Source organism: Sminthopsis crassicaudata, chromosome 3 (assembly GCF_048593235.1).
Source record: "Sminthopsis crassicaudata isolate SCR6 chromosome 3, ASM4859323v1, whole genome shotgun sequence".
NCBI classification, from domain to species: domain Eukaryota; kingdom Metazoa; phylum Chordata; class Mammalia; order Dasyuromorphia; family Dasyuridae; genus Sminthopsis; species Sminthopsis crassicaudata.
Genome location: NC_133619.1, coordinates 152,544,764 through 152,561,189, shown reverse-complemented (window position 1 = coordinate 152,561,189; position 16,426 = coordinate 152,544,764). Strand labels below are relative to the sequence as shown.

Genomic DNA, 16,426 nt, shown 5'->3' with positions numbered 1-16,426 from the left:
ATTGCTTCTCATATTTTCTTCAAGGATACCCTTTGTACACATATAGAAAGCATTCTCTAAAATATTTTCTGGATATGAGAAAGCAGGCATATGGATTAGTAAATGCTTATATTTACTCAACCACTTTTATGTATGCGTACAATAATACCATCTGTGATCTTCATAAGCTTTTTTTTTCTTTATCTTTACCCTTTTTTTTTAATTTGGCATTTTTTTTTTGATATTTTTCTAATTAGCTAACAGTGTGATTACCTCAAACAGCTGATTTACATTCTGTCTGAAACAGGTTGTATCCTTTCCATTAAGATATGGTGCATTTGATTTTTTGAGTGATTTTGAAGGTGCTGAACATGGTAAATAATAACTAGTTCACATTTTTTTTTTTAACTTCTGAATTTAAGTAACATCAATTAAGCAGGCATTTCCCTATATAGAAAAATCAGAAGATCAGAAAAAGGGGGTTGTATATGAAATGACAAATCTGTTCTTATGTACAGTTTTTTCTTTTTTTAAGTATGCAAGTTCAACTTGTAGCTTTTAAACCTATCTTGATTGTTTGCATTTTTTTCTATCTTTTCATTTTCTTCACATTAAAAAAGATGCCTTAATAACTAAATTTTCTTCTTCCTTCCTTCCTTACTTTCCTTTTTTCTTTTCTTCCTTCTTCCTCACTTCCTTCACTCCCCCCCCCCATTTTTTTGCTGTGCTCTCTCTACATCCCCTTGCCCTTTTGATCTCCACTCCCTAATGGAGAATAAAAAGGAAAACAAAGTATTTCTACCAAAAATATGTAGTTAAGGAAAACAAATTTCAATATTGGCTAGGCTGGAAAATAAATGTCTATAGTACTTATTCTACACCTTGAGTCTACTGCCTTTTTGTCAACACATGGGTAGCATGCTTCAAAATCAGTTCTCTGGAATTGTAGTTAATCATTGCATCGATCAATTTTCTAATTTATCAAAGTTGTTTTTCTGAATAATTTTGTTATTGTAGAAACTGTTCTCCTGTTTCTGCTCACTTCACTCTGAATCTGTATTTCTGAAATTACTAGTCTCACAATTTTTTATGGCCCAATAAATATTCTATTCTATTCATAGATAGATAAGTTGAACAAAGGATAGAGACATAAGAGTTCATATATCTACCTTCAAACACTAGATGTTTGACCCTGGGAAAGAATTAACTCTAACTGCCACAATTTCCTCATCTGTAAAGTGATAACAAAAGCATCCAATTCCAAGGGTTGTGATAAGGATAAAAATAAGTTAATATTTATAAAATGCTTTGTAAACCTTCAAGGGCTTACATACCAGTAAAAAGAAAAAATTAACTCATAATTTGTCTTGCCATTTCTCACTAGATTGGCCGTCTTTGAGTTTCCAGTTCTTTATTACTATGACTACAACAACCACTATTACTATTCCTACTAAAAAAAGAATAGCTATAAATATTTTGGCACATATGAGTCATTTCTCCTTTTCTTTGATACGTTAAGAATATAAATCAAAGAGTGAGTTAAAGGATATGCACAGTTGAGTGATATTTTGGGTGTACAGTTCCAAATGACTTTTCAGGATGGCAGAACCAATTCATGGATACATCAGCAGTATATTAGAATGTTCCTCCTCCCCTCCCCACCACCACCACTGTCCTGTCAAAAATTGCCATTTTCCATATCTGTCACCTTTCAATATTATGGATATGAGGTAGGGCCCTCACAGCTTCTTGAATGTTAATTTCTCTAATTATATAAATGATTTGTATGATTTTTCACATATTTTTCAATAGCTTAGTTTTTTCTTTAAAAACCGATTGTTTATACTTTTTGATCATTTATTTGTTGGATAATGGCTTTTATCCTCATAATAACTTAGATAGAAGGCCTTTATCAAAACAACTTATTGCAAAAAAATTTTTTTTCTTAGTTGCTTTTTTTTCCTTTCTAATTTTAACAGCATCGATTTAGCAAAAATGTTTTAATTTTACAGATCTGAAACTGTCTTTTATCTCTATGATGCTTTCTATCCACTGCTTGGTCATAAATTGCTCCTTTATCTATATATTCACAAAGCTAATCTCTTTCTTGATCCTAATTCACTATGTCTAAATCATGCACAGATTTAGAGTTTATCTTGGGATATGGAGTGAGATGTTGGTCAGTGCCTAATTTCTACCATACTGCTTTTCAGTTTCACTAGACTTTTTTTTAAATCAAAAAGTGAGTTCTTACTTAGTAAATGGGTTCTTTGGGTTTACCCAGAGGTTGCCTAGAAGCAGCTAGGTGGGACAGTAGATGGAGGGATAGATCTGTTATTAGGAAGACCTGAGTTTTAATGCAGATTCAGAAACTCAATAGCTATGCAATCTTGGTCAAATTACTTAACCTCCACTTGCCTCTATTTCCTCAAGTATAAAGTGGAGTTAACATCACCTACTTCAGATAGCTGCTTTAAGCATCAAATGAGACAATATTTGCAAAGTACTTAACCAAGGCCTGACACATAATAATATACAGGCTTATTCCTTTCTCCCTTCACCCCCATGAAACATTATGGTATTATGATTATTTCATTCTGTATCCTGTATTCTCAGTCTGTTTCACTGATAAGACTTTTAGTTTTTTAATCACTCCTGAAATGTTTTACTGATCACTTGCTTGGTAATGTAGTCTGAGATCTGCAAGATCCCCTTTCCTTGATACTTTTTTGTATTACTTCCTTCGAGATTCCCAACCTTTTGTTCATTTGGACTTATTTTGTTATTTAGGCAGTACTGTAATATGCATTACATTAGGCCTGCCTTGCCAATGCAGCTAATATTTCTCCACTTTACTAACATAAAGATCATTTTGACGTATTCATATAGTTTCTGTTTGTATCTTGTAAGTGGAGTCCTATACATTTTATACATTCTGTGGTTATATTGAATGGAATTCCTCTTTGGGTTTTGGTAGTAATATAGAAGTGCTGCTGATGTGAATTTAATTTTCTTCACCTTTACTGAATTTATTTTTTCAATGAACTTTTACAGTTGACTCTTTAGGATTCTCTAAGATAACTGCTCATTCAGTTGTGTCTGACTCTTTGCGGTCTTGTGGACCATAGCATGCCAATAATATCCATAAGATTTTCTTGTCAAACATACTAGACTGGTTTGCCATTTCCTTCTCCAGAGGCAAATAGGGTTAAGTGATTTGCCCAGAGTCACACAGGCAGTAAGCATTTGAGTCTGGATTTGAACTCGGGTTTTCCTGATTCCAGACCCATATACATTTTCAGTATATGATGCTGGCTTTATTTAGGGGCTATGATTATTAAGTTTTTGGTGGAATTTCTTTGTATTTATCATCTTTCACCAATGTTGATCCATAAACTGCAATTATCTTCATGATTGTCTTTTTGCTTATGTCCATCATGAAATGATAATTGACTTTTACCATAATATGAAACCAAGTACAATTCCTTTATTTGTCTTTATGAGGAGAATCCAATGCACTGTTTTTCCATTTTATTCAACTTCTTTATAAGTTCTCATTTATAAGAAGAATAACAAAATTAATTTTATTCGGCTGTTCTACTAACATATCAAGAATCTTATAGTTGGAATAACAACCTTTAATATTTATGGATCTTCTAAAATCCTATAATTTTTAGCAGCCTTTGTCTCTTTTCTTATCACTCCATCATCATCAGTATAGGAACAGAAAGAGATCAGACAAAACTGAGAGTCATTTTGTATTTTTTATCAGCCTGGTTACCCATGTTTTAAACTCATTGCAAAAATTTCTCATTTTATACTAATTCTCTAAAAAAATATTAATCTCTATGTGATTTATGTATTCTATTTATTAAAATCAGATTATAAAGCTCAACATTTCTGTATAAATGACAATTTACTGTAAAAGGTTACTAAATCAGTTATACCAGATATCTCATGATTTGGAAACAGCCCAAAATAAACTAGAAGAATATATAAGTTCTAGTAGGAACTACTAACCTGGAAAATTATCAAGTATAAACTCAGTGAATAGACTTTCAGTCTGCTATCTGATGACCAGCCTAGGTAAGTTTAAAGAAGTTGGCCATTATGTGATGACTATTTTTGGATTAAAAAAAAATTAATTTAGCATCTTCCTAAGACATGAAGGGGAGGCTTTTATCTTTATTTGTTAAACCGGAATATATAGAGTAGTGAAATCTAAGCTCTTCTAAAGCATTTGAAGAAAAATCCATGATTAGAGTTGTTTAATTTCCTCATAATAAGTTAAAAGTTTTACTAATGCTTTGAATTACTTCTTTAAATTGAGGGACGATAAAATGAAAACATTATTTTTATGATTTAAAGATCTGAATTTCTGACAGCAGATTAAGTCTAAATTGATCCAGTTCAGGCACATCCTCAATAAGAGTAACTGATTGTAATGAAATCTCATGTGAATAATGTTTTAAATATCCCTGGTCATGGGAAACCTTTCCACCTTTTGATCAAGAATAAGTCAATAAGAAAAGAACAGCTAGCCAGGACCAAGGCAGATGAAACCCAGCCTCCCCAAATGAAGCAACAAAAGGAGTTTTCAGCATGTGAGAATCTCCTTTTACCTCGCTCCTTTTCTCTTTTTTCCTAATTTCTCCCTATTTCTCCTAATAAAGTTTTTGCCTAAATCATTTTTTGTGGGACCAAACAGCCCATTTCAATTTGGCATGCCTGACAGCCCAGCCGGGCAACAAGCTCCTTAAAGGCAGGAATTGTTTTGAATCCTCATTGTCTCCTGGGCACTTAAGATTAGTACAGTCCAGGTGAGAGGCAATGATAGAAGGATATGGGTAAGCTGAAGTGTTCAGAAAAGGGCAAACAATAGGAGTTGTCCTTGAGTCCATATCACATGAGGATCAATTAAAGGAACTTGTCCTATTTATTCCAAAGAAATAGAAACTCAGCCAGGACAAGACAGATCCCATCAAGTACTCAGAAAGTTGTCATACTGATAATAAATTCATTTTGTTCTGCTTGGCCTCCAAGGAGAGAATAAGGAATAACAGGTAGAACTTTCAGAGAGGACAAATGAAAAGAAAGCATTCTTAAGATTCCCCTCATTGGCGAGTTTTAGGCAAAGGTTACAAAACACTGAAGTGAAATTCAATGGAAATTCTTTTTATGAGTATGAATTGAATCAAGCGGCTTTGGGACTATCTCTCAAATCTGAAGCTATGATTTTGTAAACAAGCATTTGATAAATTTATTTTATTTGTTATTCCCATTGGCTATTCAGTTCCCAGAGATCCTTCTCTATATTTTGAGGAGATATCATCTAAAATTGGGAAAAACCAATTACCTTACATTAGTGAGGTAACCTTAGGTATAAATATCCAAAGACATAATCCTAGAAAAATGTCCTATCCCAGGTGCTTCTATTATTATTGAATGAGACATAAACTTGCTAAAAGTCTTTGTTATGGAAGCTATCCAGTTATATTCCCTAAAAATGATCTTCTAAATGTTTCTATATGAAGATGGCACTGTGCTCATGCATTTAGAATGCTCTGCATAATCACTCAGCAGAATCCAGCCTGGCTATCTAAAATGAAAGTCAAAGAAGACAAACAATACCTATTGTTCCAATTATGATGTGCAGGTAGATAGAAAATCTAGAGATTTGAATAGTTCTGGTAAAAAAGCTCTGCTGGGGAAGTGGCATAAAGCATATTATCAGATATTCTGTATTGCTACAGAAGGAGTTGAGTTAGTTATATCAGAAGAGTAGGAGAAAAAAAAAAAAAAAAAAGAGGACATTTTGTGTGCTCTCCCCATAATGACATCTAAAGGAAACCTTTCAGATTGTTGTGTAGGTCCCCAAAGGAGAACCTGGGTAAGAAAGAAAAGAGAGTTTTACAGGATAAGAATGTATAGTATATACAACAGTGGAGAGAACACCAATCCCTATGCTGTCTCACATAATAAATATAAAGCTTTAAAGTAATAAAATATATGCCATTGCCATAGTAATACTTAACATCATATGCATCAAGTACAAATTACTTCAGTTGATATTTTTTTCCTGATTCTTTATAGTATTTCTGATTCTTCGCTGTTTTTCCCTTCTGGATCTAAAATATGAATAATTGGCATATAGGTGAATTTCTATAGAAATTAAACTGCACAAGAGGGATTACATAAAGCAGACACTGATTCCATATTCCCTAAGAAATAATAACAATAATTTGTAGTCAAGCAGAATTGCCATAACTTTAAAATAATGTTTGTATTAACATTAAGACAATGAAAAAAATGAAAGTAATTTTATATCTGTCCCTTCTCTGAACCATCCTCAATAACAGTTTATGAAAATATAGGATATTCTTTCATATCATGACTCATCTATATTTCTAAAGAAAAATCAGGTTGATGAGAAGAATTAACAAGGCTCACCAAAATAAATATTGTAAAATCTCATTACTTCAGGAATGCAAGAGACCAGAAAAGTTAGGGAGTGAAAAGGGCAAAGCACTTTTGGATTAATGTGCTTGCATTATCCAGCATTTATTAACAACAAAAAAGGACCGAGTAATGTTGTTTGAAGTACAATATTGATTTAATGAGATTTTATATATTCTGCCTGACAACTAGTAACACGGCATTACATTTTTGTAAGCACACTATCATATGTAAGTGAACATTATAAATATTTTCTAGAGAATAATAATGAGTTTAAGAAAAAGCTGGTATCTGGACAACACTTTATCAAGTTTCTCCTCTTGGTGTCTTCTTCTCAATCAAGGAAAATTAATAATGGTTACATTTGTCTGTCAATGAGGGGTTATAAGCATGTTAACAGGAAGACTTTGTGGCTTATATCTGATAGAAAGCCTGATAAGTAACACTTCTTGCTAACTAGGTTGGTGTTTCTCCAAGAAATTATGCTTGTCTGAAACAAATAGAATGCCATGTTACTCAAATAGTAATTAAGCTCTCTCTCTCTGACTTTCTCTGTCTCTTTCTTTCTCTATCTCTTCTTCCCTTCCTTTCTCTTTCTCTATGCAAATACATTTATATCAAATGTTTCTTTTTCTGAAAAAGCTAGGGAAAATATACATTCTATCTGAAGATACAAAATCTGTATTACAGATTACATGGTAACCTGTAGACCACTGCCACATGGAAGATCAAAAATGAAAAGGTGTTTATTAATGTGATGTTTGCCAATTAATTAAATACTGGGTTTTAAAAAGCTAAGTACCTGCTGCTGTTGTTGTCGCCTCATGTGTGCAAACTGAGATAACATTAGTTGACGATCAAGCAATTCCATTCTTTGCTGCCTCTGAATGTCTACTGTTGCTCCCATTCCAATTCTGGCTTCATTAGTTGGTTCCGAAGAAGAGAAGATGGGTTCAAGTGTCCAGGAAAACAACTTTGCCATCCAGCGAGGTATGCAAAGAACCTGATGAACTTTTAACACACTATTGGTATAACACATACCAGCGATCTAAAAGAAAAAAAATCCCAACAAAAATTTTTAAATGTATTGAAATTTACAAAAACACACAAATACAGTAATCTTTCTAATTTCTGAATATCAAATAAGACATAAGACTGAAAATGATATTCTTTCACGTGAGAGCATTTCTTTTAAGACTTAAATGGGTCAACAACAAAGTCATTTTAAAATATAAACCATTATATATAAAGCTACTATTAGTTTAGCTAACTTGAAATTTCTTTTGGGGAGGAGAGGGTGAGGCTGGTGATTTTGCAGAGCCCTCCCTCACTTAAATCAGGAAGATGTCTTGAGAATGAATGACAAACAACAATTTTCTTTGAGAAAGTGACTGTTCTATTTACCCTCTCTATACCCCAGTTGTTACTGCATTTTATAATAGGCACTTAATGTTTGATAGAAGTATTAAAATATATAGATAATGACTACCAAATGGATGAATATTTATTTTTATCAACAATAATAGATCACTGTTATATAGTACTTTAAAGTTTGCAAAGATGTTATATTTCATTTGATTTTCATAACAAACCTATGAGATAGATGCTATGATTATTTCCTTTTTACAAATGAGGAAATTTAGGCTCACATTACATGCTCTGAATCACAGAGTATCCCTAAGTAATATTTTTACTTTTTCCCATCTATTCCATGTAAAAACATTTTAACATTCAGGTTTTTTCCCCCAAAGTTCTGAACTCTAAATTCTATCCTTTCCTTCCTCCCTGAGAAGGTAAATAATCTAATATAGGTTACATACACATGCAATCATGTAAAATGTATTTCTGTAGTAAATCCCAGTTTTTAAAGTCTTCTGGATTCTACATTCTGTACTCTATTTATTCTACTATGCTGCCCTGCAGTATATGCTTGGGAGAATATGCTATTAATTCAGCAAAGCAAAGTAATTTGTTGATTCTTAAGAGTAGCCTGGAGATGTAAAAAGAAGTTCTCACTCTTCATCTTAAGTACTACATAGAAAAAAATATGAAAATAAATTCTTTATTCCAAAATCTCACCAAATAAAAATATCTTACTATCAAAAGTACTTTCATATTCTATTGATCCTTAATTAATCCCCTTGGCAAATGACCAAACACAGACAAAAGTGTTGGCTCTTAGTCACCATAGTGGAGCACATAACTGTTATAACCAGAGTAGAATGGGGACCCTCCTACCAGTTACAGAGCAGAAAAGAGCCCTAGAAATATCTCTGAAAATAGTTTGAGACAATGCACCCTTCACTCTGGAAACAGAGCCTTACTTTAACAAAGTGTTAAAAGCCAAGTAATGGGCTTGGAAAATAAGCAGACAACATAAAAAGATTCTGACCATAGAAAGATACAGTGATGACACGGAAGACCAAAACAGACTCAAGAAGATAACAAAGCTCTAATGTCTAAAACCTCCAAAAAGAAAGAAAGAAAGAAAGAATTGGTCCCAGGCCACAGAAAAGTTCAAAAGGGATTTTGAAAATAAAGTAAGATAGAAAGAAGAAAAATTGTGAAGAGAATTGAGAGTGGTATTTAAAAAAAATACAAAAAGCTAATGAGAAAAATGCCTTAAGAAGCAAAATTGGCCAAATGTGAAAGGAGGTACAAAAGTTTACTAAGGAAAATAATTCCTATGAGAAATCAAGAAACAATCAAACAAAACCAAAAGGAGGAAAAAAAGAAGAAAACAATGTGAAATATCTCATTATAAAAACAACCTGGAAAAATAGATTCAGGAGAGATAACTTTAAAATTATAGGCCTATCATCCAAGAGCAAGAGATACAAAGAGAAATTCCATTCAAAATAACTGTCGATAGTATAAATAGTATAAAGTATTTGGGAATATATCTACCAAAGGAAAGTCGGGAATTATATGAGTAAAATTATGAAACACTTGCCACAAAAGTAAAGTTAGATTTAAATAATTGGAAAGACATTGAGTGCTCTTTGAGAATTTCAAGGGAAGTAATGAAAAAAAAATTAAGTGAAGGTGGTCTAGCTGTATCTGATCTAGAACTATATTATAAAGCAACAGTTACCAAAACCATTTGGTATTGGCTAAGAAATAGACTAGTTGATCAGTGGTATAGGATAGGTTCACAGGGCAAGATACTGAATAAAAATAGCAATCTAGTGTTTGACAAACCCAAAGATCCCAACTTTTGGGATAAGAATTCATTATTTGACAAAAACTGCTGGGAAAACTAGAAATTAGTATGGCAGAAACTAGGCATGGACCCACATTTAACACCACATACTAAGATAAGATCGAAATGGGACCAAGATTTAGGCATAAAGAACAAGATCATAAATAAATTAGAGGATCATAGGATAGTTTACCTCTCAGACTTGTGGAGGAGGAAGGAATTTGTGTCCAAAGGAGAACTAGAGATCATTATTGATCACAAAATAGAAGATTTTGATTACATCAAATTAAAAAGCTTTTGTACAAACAAAACTAATGCAAACAAGATTAGAAGGGAAGTAACAAATTGGAAAATACTTTTACAGTTAAAGGTTCTGATAAAGGCCTCATTTCCAAAATATATAGAGAACTGACCCTAATTTATAAAAAATCAAGCCATTCTCCAATTGATAAATGGTCAGAGGATATGAACAGACAATTTTCAGATGATGAAATTAAAACTATTTCCACTCATATGAAAGTGCTCCAAATCACTACTGATCAGAGAAATGCAAATTAAGACAACTCTGAGATACCACTGCACACCTGTCAGATTGGCTAAGATGACAGGAACAAATAATGATGAATGTTGGAGGGGATGTGGAAAAACTGGGACGCTGATGCCCAAAAAGTTATCAAAATGTGCATACCCTTTGATCCAGCATTGCTGTTATTGGGCTTAAATCCCACAGAAATACTGAGGAGGGGAAAGGGTCTTGTATGTGCCAAAATGTTTGTGGCAGCCCTTTTTGTAGTGGCTAGAAACTGGAAAATGAATGGATGTCCATCAATTGAAGAATGGTTGGATAAATTATGGTATATGAATGTCATGGAATATTATTGTTCTGTAAGAAATGACCAACAGGAGAAATACAGAGAGGCTTGGAGAGACTTACATCAACTGATGCTGAGTGAAATGAGCAGAACTAGGAGATCATTATACACTTCAACAACAATACTATATGAGGATGTATTCTGATGGAAGTGGATATCTTCAACATAGAGAAGAGCTAATCCAATTCCAATTGATCAATGATGGACAGAATCAGCTACACCCAGAAAAGGAATACTGGGAAATGAGTGTAAACTGTGAGCATTTTTTTTGGTTTCTCTTCCCAGATTATTTTTAGTTTCTGAATACAATCCTTCCTTTGCAACAACAACAACAACAACAAAATTCGGTTCTGCACATATATATTGTACCTAGGATATTTAATATGTATGGGAATGCCTGCCATCTAGGGGAGGAAGTGAAGGGAAGGAGGGGAAAAACTTGGAACAGAAGGGAGTACAAGGGATAATGATGTGTAAAAAAATATATCTATGCATATGTACTGTCAAAAAATGTTATAATTATAAAAATTAATTTTAAAAATCTAGTAAAAAAAAAAAATCAGCCTATCTGAAAACCATATTAAAAAAAAAGAACAAAACCCAAACCAAAACAAAAAACGGAAAACTGTCCTGATAAATTAAATAGGTTAAATAGAAGGTGAAGGTAGAGGGTAAAATAGAAAGTGAAAGAATCTATTAATTACCTCCTAAAAGAGATCCCAAGATGAAAACTCTCTGGAATATTATAGTCAAATTCTGGAACTCCAAGGTCAAAGAGAATCTACTGCAAACATCCAGAAAGAAACAATTCAAGTATGGTGGCGCCACAGTTAGGATAACACAAGATTTAAGACCAGAGGGCTTGGAATAGGATATTCCAGAGAGCAATGGAGCTAGGGTTACAACCAAGAAATCACCTACCCAGCAAAACCAAATATAATTCTTCAGCCTAAAAGGTGTGAACATTCAATGAAATAGAGGACTTTCAAGCATTCTTGCTGAAAAAAAACCAGAGCTGAATTAGAAAATCTGATTTTTCAAATACAGGACGCAGGAGAAGCATAAGAAGGCAATAAGAAAAAGGATACTATAAAGGACTTAATAAGTTTTACTTATTTACATTCCTACATGGAAGGATGATACTTATAACTCATAAAAATTTCTCATTATCATCATAGTTAGAAGGAATATATATATATATATATATATATATATATATATATATAAAGAGAGAGAGAGAGAGAGAGAGAGAGAGAGAGAGAGAGAGAGAGAGAGAGAGGAAACAGGTGTGAGTCAATATAAAGGGATAATATAAAAAATAAAATTAAGGAGTGTGAGAGGATATACTGGGAGAAAGACAAAGGGAGAGAAGGAATGGTGTAAATTATCTGCCTTTTATAAAGGAGGCAAGAAAAAGCTTTTATATTGAAAGGGAAAAGGAAGGGGATGAGTGAACCTTGTTCTCATCAGAATTGGCTCAAAAAAGAAAATAACATGCACAATCACTATGGGTATAAAAATTTATCTTACTGAAGGAAAGTAGGAGTGAGGGGAATATGGGAATGGAGAATATGTAAGGTATATGGGGGGTGGTCAGTAGCAAAACACTTTGAAGAGGGTCTGGGTGAAAGGAAAGAGAGAATAGAATAAATGGGGAGGATTTTGAAATAAGTTTCTCTGATAAGAAATTTCTCATCCTTTCTCAAATGTATAGAGAACTGAGTCAAATTTATAAAAATAAAAAGGGGGTTATTCCTCAATTGATAAATGATTAAAAAATATGAAGTATACTCAAAAGGGCTAAAAAAATCATGTATATCTTTTTATTTGAATTGTCAAGAATACTACTACTAAGTATATGAATCCCATAGAGATTTTTTTAAAAAGAAAAAGACTTTTATATAAACAAAAAATATTTATAACAGCCCTCTTCTCAGGCCAAAGAATTGAAAATTGAGGGGATGTCCATCAGTTGTGGAATAGCTGGTATGTAATTATGATAGAATATTATTGTTCTGTGGAAGATGAGGTGCAGGATGCTCTCAGAAAAACCTGAAAAGTACTCCATGAGCTCAAGCAAAGTGAAATGTACTATGTACAAAGTAATAGTGATGTTCTGGGATGATCAGCTATGAATGACTTTGCCATACAGCAAGACTACTCTAAAGGGCTCATAATAAAAAATGGTATGCACACCTAGAGAAAGAACTGATTATATGTGAATTTAGATTGAAGCATACTTTTAAAAAAAAACCTTTTATGGAAATGTTTAGCCTAATTTCACATATACCTTCTTAAAGGAATTTGGGAGTGGTACAGAAGGGAGAGTATCTGGAATTCAAAGTTTTAAAGACAAATATAAAAAAAAAAAACTGTTTTAGATGTAGTTGGGGAAAATATTAAAATTTAAAACAAAGAACATTTTGATTATTTCTAAAGTCATTTTTGCTTTTGATACTGTAGTCATATGCATACCATTTACTAACCTATGGCTACTTTTAAGGATACAAATTACTGTTTGGAATGCACAAATTTACTTAATCTGGCTCTAGTTTGCTTCTCTAGCCTTTTAATACATTATTCTCTATAACATATCAGATGGTATAACAAGCCTGTTGGTTTGTTGCCTACAATATCCCACATAGCATAGTGCCATAGCCAAAACGCACTCCTCCTCTTCTCCACCTGGGAGAAGTATGCTAGGCTATGGGACTCTGCTGAGAGGGAGTACTGAGGCCACCTCGACCTTTGGTGCACAATAAGTTTTCTGCCATGTTGCAGAAACACCCTTGTTGAGCAAGGTACAATGATTCGTGACCATGGGAATGGGGGTAAGCTGAAGGTTCACAGCCAGTGACTACATAAATAGGGATGCCCAAACAGGGTCTCTTGCCTGTGAATAAGCTGCTTTGCTGGATTGTCTCTCCTCCCACTGGCAGATATCATACATACTCAGAGCCCACGAGCTGCTTCTCTGAATGGGGATTTGGGATTGCCTACTATTTATGCGCTGATCATGCTTGCAAAAATGTATATCGATAAGGCTGTACTGCATAATAAACTGGAGGTCTTTTCACACTCTATGAGTCTCCCACCTCATTCAACTTGCCTCTAAGATCAAAGTGCTCATATGCTTTGAGCTCTTAAGATGGCCGCAACAAAGTATAAATTCCTTCAAGGTATTGTATTTTCTATGAGTCTTTGCCTGATGATGCTCCAAGCTGCCAGTATCCTCAGCCCCCATTATTTTATATTTATTTTGTGGGTGAAGATAAATCCAAGGAATAAGGAGTTGGGGTAGGAGTCTTGCAATTGGTTGGATCACAAGGTTCTTAGCAATAAGTTCTTAGAGAAGAATCTATTGGATCTATTAGAGAAAACAACTTAAGGAAAAATCTAGTTTATTTGTCCTCATAAAGAAAAAATTCATAGTACTCTTCCTTATATTTAAAACTAATGCACATTATAGAATCTCTAACCTCATCAATGTGGGTAGTTCTTCTAATAGAATAGATACAACATCTGCTTATTCATGACTTTTATCTTTATTTTCCCATAAATCCTTCACAAAAGATGTCCCCCAAACCTTCTTTTTTTTTATTTAGAATTTTTTTCCACAGTACATATGCATGAGTAATTTTTTTTACAATATTATCCCTTGTATTCATTTTTCCAAATTATCCCCCCCTCCCTCTACTCCATCCCCCCAATGACAGGCAATCCCATACATTTTACATGTGTTACAATATAACCTAGATACAATACATGTATGTAAATACCATTTTCTTGTTGCACATTAAACATTAGATTCCGAAGGTATAAGTAACCTGGGTAGATAGACAGTAGTGCTAACACTTTACATTCACTTCCCAGTGTTCCTTCTCTGGGTATAGTTATTTCTGTCCATCATTGATCAACTGGAAGTGAGTTGGATCTTCTTTATGTTGAAGATTTCCACTTCCATCAGAATACATCTTCATACAGCATTGAAGTGTATAATGATCCCCTAGTTCTGCTCGTTTCACTCAGCATCAGTTGATTCAAGTCTCTCCAAGCCTCTCTGTATTCCTCCTGCTGGTCATTTCTTACAGAGCAATAATATTCCATAACCTTCATATACCATAATTTACCCAACCATTCTCTAATTGATGGACATCCATTCATCTTCCAGTTTCTAGCCACTACAAAAAGGGCTGCCACAAACATTTTAGCACATACAGGTCCCTTTCCCCTCCTCAGTATTTCTGTGGGATATAAGCCCAGTAGTAGCACTGCTGGGTCAAAGGGTATGCACATTTTGATAACTTTTTGGGCATAGTTCCAAATTTCTCTCCAGAATGGCTGGATTCTTTCACAACTCCACCAACAATGTATCAGTGTCCCAGTTTTCCCACATCCCCTCCAACATTCATCATTATTTGTTCCTGTCATCTTAGCTAATCTGACAGGTGTGTAGTGGTATCTCAGAGTTGTCTTAATTTGCATTTCTCTGATCAGTAGTGATTTGGAACACTCTTTCATATGAGTGGATATAGTTTCAATTTCATCATCTGAGAATTGTCTGTTCATATCCTTTGACCATTTATCAATTGGAGAATGGTTTGATTTCTTATAAATTAAGGTCAGTTCTCTATATATTTTGGAAATGAGACTTTTGTCAGAACCTTTAACTTTAAAAATATTTTCCCAATTTGTTACTTCCCTTCTAATCTTGTTTGCATTAGTATTGTTTGTACAAAAGCTTTTTAATTTGATGTAATCAAAATCTTCTATTTTATGATCAATAATGATCTCTAGTTCTCCTTTGGACACAAATTCCTTCCTCCTCCACAGGTCTGAGAGGTAGACTATCCTCTGTTCCTCTAATCTATTTATGATCTTATTCTTTATGCCTGAATCATGGACCCATTTTGATCTTATCTTAGTATATGGTGTTAAGTGTGGATCCATATCTAATTTCTGCCATACTAATTTCCAGTTTTCCCAACAGTTTTTTCCAAATAATGAATTTTTATCCCTAATGTTGGTATCTTTGGGTTTGTCAAAGATTAGATTGCTATAGTTGTACCCTTTTTTGTCCTTTGTACCTAATCTGTTCCACTGATCTACCAGTCTATTTCTTAGCCAATACCAAATGGTTTTGGTGACTGCTGCTTTATAATATAGCTTTAGATCAGGTACACTTAGACCACCTTCCTCTGACTTTTTTTTCATTAGTTCCCTTGCAATTCTCGACCTTTTATTCTTCCATATGAATTTTGTTGTTATTTTTTCTAGGTCATTAAAATAGTTTCTTGGGAATCTGATTGGTATAGCACTAAATAAATAGATTAGTTTGGGGAGTATTGTCATCTTTATTATATCCGCTCGGCCTATCCAAGAGCATCTTAGGATCATTGAAAATGCTAAGCACTTTTTTTTTTTTTTTTTTTTTTTTTTTTTTGCAGAGGCAAATGGGGTTAAGTGACTTGCCCAGGGTCACAAAATGTTAAGTGTCTGAGGCCAAATTTTAACTCAGGTCCTCCTGACTTCAGAGCTGGGCCTCTATCCACTATGCCACCTAGCTGCCCCGAATATAAACCACTTTTATTTACCTCTTGTTCATGACTCAGTTCATGGTCCATGGACAGGGCTTGTTCAAGATATATGTGCTGATGGATTAAAATATAACCCATCTATTTAAGAGTATGAATAATAGGAAGTCTTAATCTGCTTGCTTTCCTTCCTGGATTGTTAGGGTGAACCTTTTTGAGTGGTTATGGTTCTAACTGAATAACTATTATAAAGTTCTTGAGCTTGATACAATCAATTAGAAGTCATCAACTTGTAGAAGCATCATTTACAATGGAAAAGGGCTTCCACTGAGATTTTGCACAGGAAAACACTTTTAATAAATATGCATCTCTCTGTTTCAGAC

General features: G+C 33.7%; 1 protein-coding gene across 4 annotated transcripts in view; it reads right to left on the bottom strand.

Moving 5' to 3' along the window:
- The window catches only part of UBAC2 (UBA domain containing 2), a 359,465-nt gene that overhangs the window by 137,469 nt on the left and 205,570 nt on the right, over positions 1–16,426 (bottom strand). For all 4 annotated transcript variants that reach the window (XM_074299441.1, XM_074299439.1, XM_074299440.1 and 1 more), the window contains exon 7: positions 7,238–7,483. In XM_074299441.1, coding sequence (XP_074155542.1) covers positions 7,238–7,483 — 246 coding nt within the window. The remainder of the gene's footprint in view (positions 1–7,237; positions 7,484–16,426) is intronic.